This window comes from Ictalurus punctatus, chromosome 9, assembly GCF_001660625.3.
Source record: "Ictalurus punctatus breed USDA103 chromosome 9, Coco_2.0, whole genome shotgun sequence".
NCBI lineage: Eukaryota > Metazoa > Chordata > Actinopteri > Siluriformes > Ictaluridae > Ictalurus > Ictalurus punctatus.
Window position 1 is genome coordinate 28,080,001 of NC_030424.2, and position 2,500 is coordinate 28,082,500.

General features: G+C 37.2%; 1 protein-coding gene across 1 annotated transcript in view; it reads right to left on the bottom strand.

Annotated features, from left to right (window-relative positions):
• Positions 1-2,500, bottom strand: part of fmn2a (formin 2a) — a 54,665-nt gene that overhangs the window by 15,378 nt on the left and 36,787 nt on the right. The window contains exon 14 of the mRNA XM_047157871.2: positions 1,209-1,329. Within this exon, the coding sequence (XP_047013827.2) occupies positions 1,209-1,329 (121 nt within the window). The remainder of the gene's footprint in view (positions 1-1,208; positions 1,330-2,500) is intronic.

Sequence of the window (2,500 nt, forward strand, 5' to 3'; positions counted from 1 at the left end):
ACTGAACTCTTTCTTTAAAGAGCATGTGTTCGTGCGAATAGGATGAAAAACCAGGCCTGTATGTTTGGGAGTTATTGCTGTGGTATGTTATTGATCAGCGACTGTGCCTGTATATGAGACTGGATTATTTTAGAGTTTGTTTAATGACAGAGGCTGGGAAAATGCCATGTGTCGTGTAGCATCGATCAGCCAGATGGTGGCTCATAGCAAATAACAGCTCAGAAATCCCAGGGGCTTATGAGAATGACATGGAAAGGCATGGAAAAGTACCACAGACTGCGAAGAAGTTGCATTAACATTGCAGTTCAGACCTGTAGTCTACAGTAGTTTAGTGTTTGTGCTGTTAGTGTTGCCGTAGTTCAGTGTATTAACTCCTTGATATAGATGTAGTCCAGATCTTAATTCCTCTGTCATGACTGGAAAATATTTATTCACTATTATGGAGTGAACCAGGCTTTGCATTTTTTCTTATGTTTTTGCTTTATTCATTTTAAGGGGAAAAACACAGAGGCTGGTGAGTTGCTATAGTGAAAGTGATAACAGGAACTAGCTTGTTTCATGGACATTCCACAACATTAAATCTATCTATAAACGGATAAAAATGGTAATGTGTTGTTCTTTAATTAAAATAAATAAATAAATAAATAAACAATCGAATCGTCGGCAAATTGCTGTGGTACAGGATGAATAAAACTCATGCCGTCATAGGAAAATAATCGAATTCGAGGTGGTAATAGCAAGTACGCTTGATTATTTTCCTATTACATCGTGTTTTAATCCTTAAATATCTAATCCTAAAACCTCATACGTGTTTATTTTGTTCGTTCAATAGCATTGTGACGGTTACGCTCGTGTTAACGCGCCTTCCCGTGACCTTCTTGTAACAGCTACTGCATAATTACAATAAAGTTCACATTCATTAAAATCGTTTTCATTGTTAAATTCACTGAATCGACTACATTTATCATTTCATTCAGTAAATACGCATTCGTCAAAATAATTAAAATAATCCGCATTAAAATCGAAACGATTTCAAACGAACAAATTAATAAATCACACTCGGCCGTAGACTCTATTATCGTTAGTATTATCTAATTATGTTTCAAAAACTAAACACAACAAAGAAAACTAATCATTGTTATATCGGTGATGTAGCCCAACCCCAGTCTGGTGATTGTGTGTGTGTGTTGTGTGCTTGACTTTCTCACCATTTAGATCTTTGCGTAGTTTGCACAGGTCGCGCCGGAAGTCATCAAACTTCATCTGCGACACCTGGAACAGGTCCTGTGGCTCCGGCAAAGGGTACACACACAAATCTTGGCCTGCATCCTGACACACACACAAACACACACACACACACACACACATGCATACAGAATCAGATAAACAAAGCAATTATACTGAGAGACAGGGTGTTTGGAAACACGTGCCAGATCAGAACAAGCTCAACATTATTCCGCAAATCTCATTTCCTCTCGTGCCATTTGAGACAAACACTCAGACGGTGTTATAATTAAATCTGCTGGATAAGGGAAAAGGAGAACTGAACTCAGATCAGTGTGCATCATTGTGTGTGATGTTTAAAGATTAACCCACCTGTTCTGTTCTGTCCATATGATCCAAATTCTGTTTAGATTGTATATGCCAAGTATTGTAGAGATTATTTTAGAAAAATCATATATGTTTTATTGCAATTACAAGCCTTGTAAACAGTACTTAAAAAAATAGACACACAGTGCTTGGGATCCATCTGATGGAAGGTGTGTGTGTGTGTGTGTGTGTGTGTGCTCTTGTATAAATATGAGATGGAATGAATGAACAGCCACTATCACCATCTTTTCATTACAGATTCACCAAGATCAGCCATTTTTAACACTTTTGCAGTTCACCTTCATACACCTTGATGAGGATTTTCAAACCTTGCATTCATGTGTTATTTCTGTCATTAATATATTCATCGTGAAAATAACACCAGAATGAAAGTTTTAAAAATGGAAACCAAACAAATAAGGAAACAAACAAATAAAGAGGCAAACAAACAGACAGACAGCCACCCAACCATCTGTCCAACCAACAAAACCGAACAAACAAACAGACAACCAACCAAACAAATAAACAATCGCCCCACCAACCAATCAAACAGGCAACCAACTACCTCACCATCAAACCAAACAAACAAACAAATAAACAGACAATCAACCACCCCACCAATCAACCAAACAAACAAACAAATAAACAGACAACTAACTACCCCACGAACAAGCCAATCAAACAAACAAACAGACAATCAACTATACAAACAAATAAACAGACAATAAACTACCCCACCAACAGACTAAACAAACAAATAAACAGACAACCAACTACCCCACCAAACAAACAAACAAATAAACAGATAAATAACTACCCCACCAACCAAACAAACAAAAAACAGACAACCAACTACCCACCAACCAAACAAACAAATAAACAGACAACTAACTACCCCACCAACAAATCA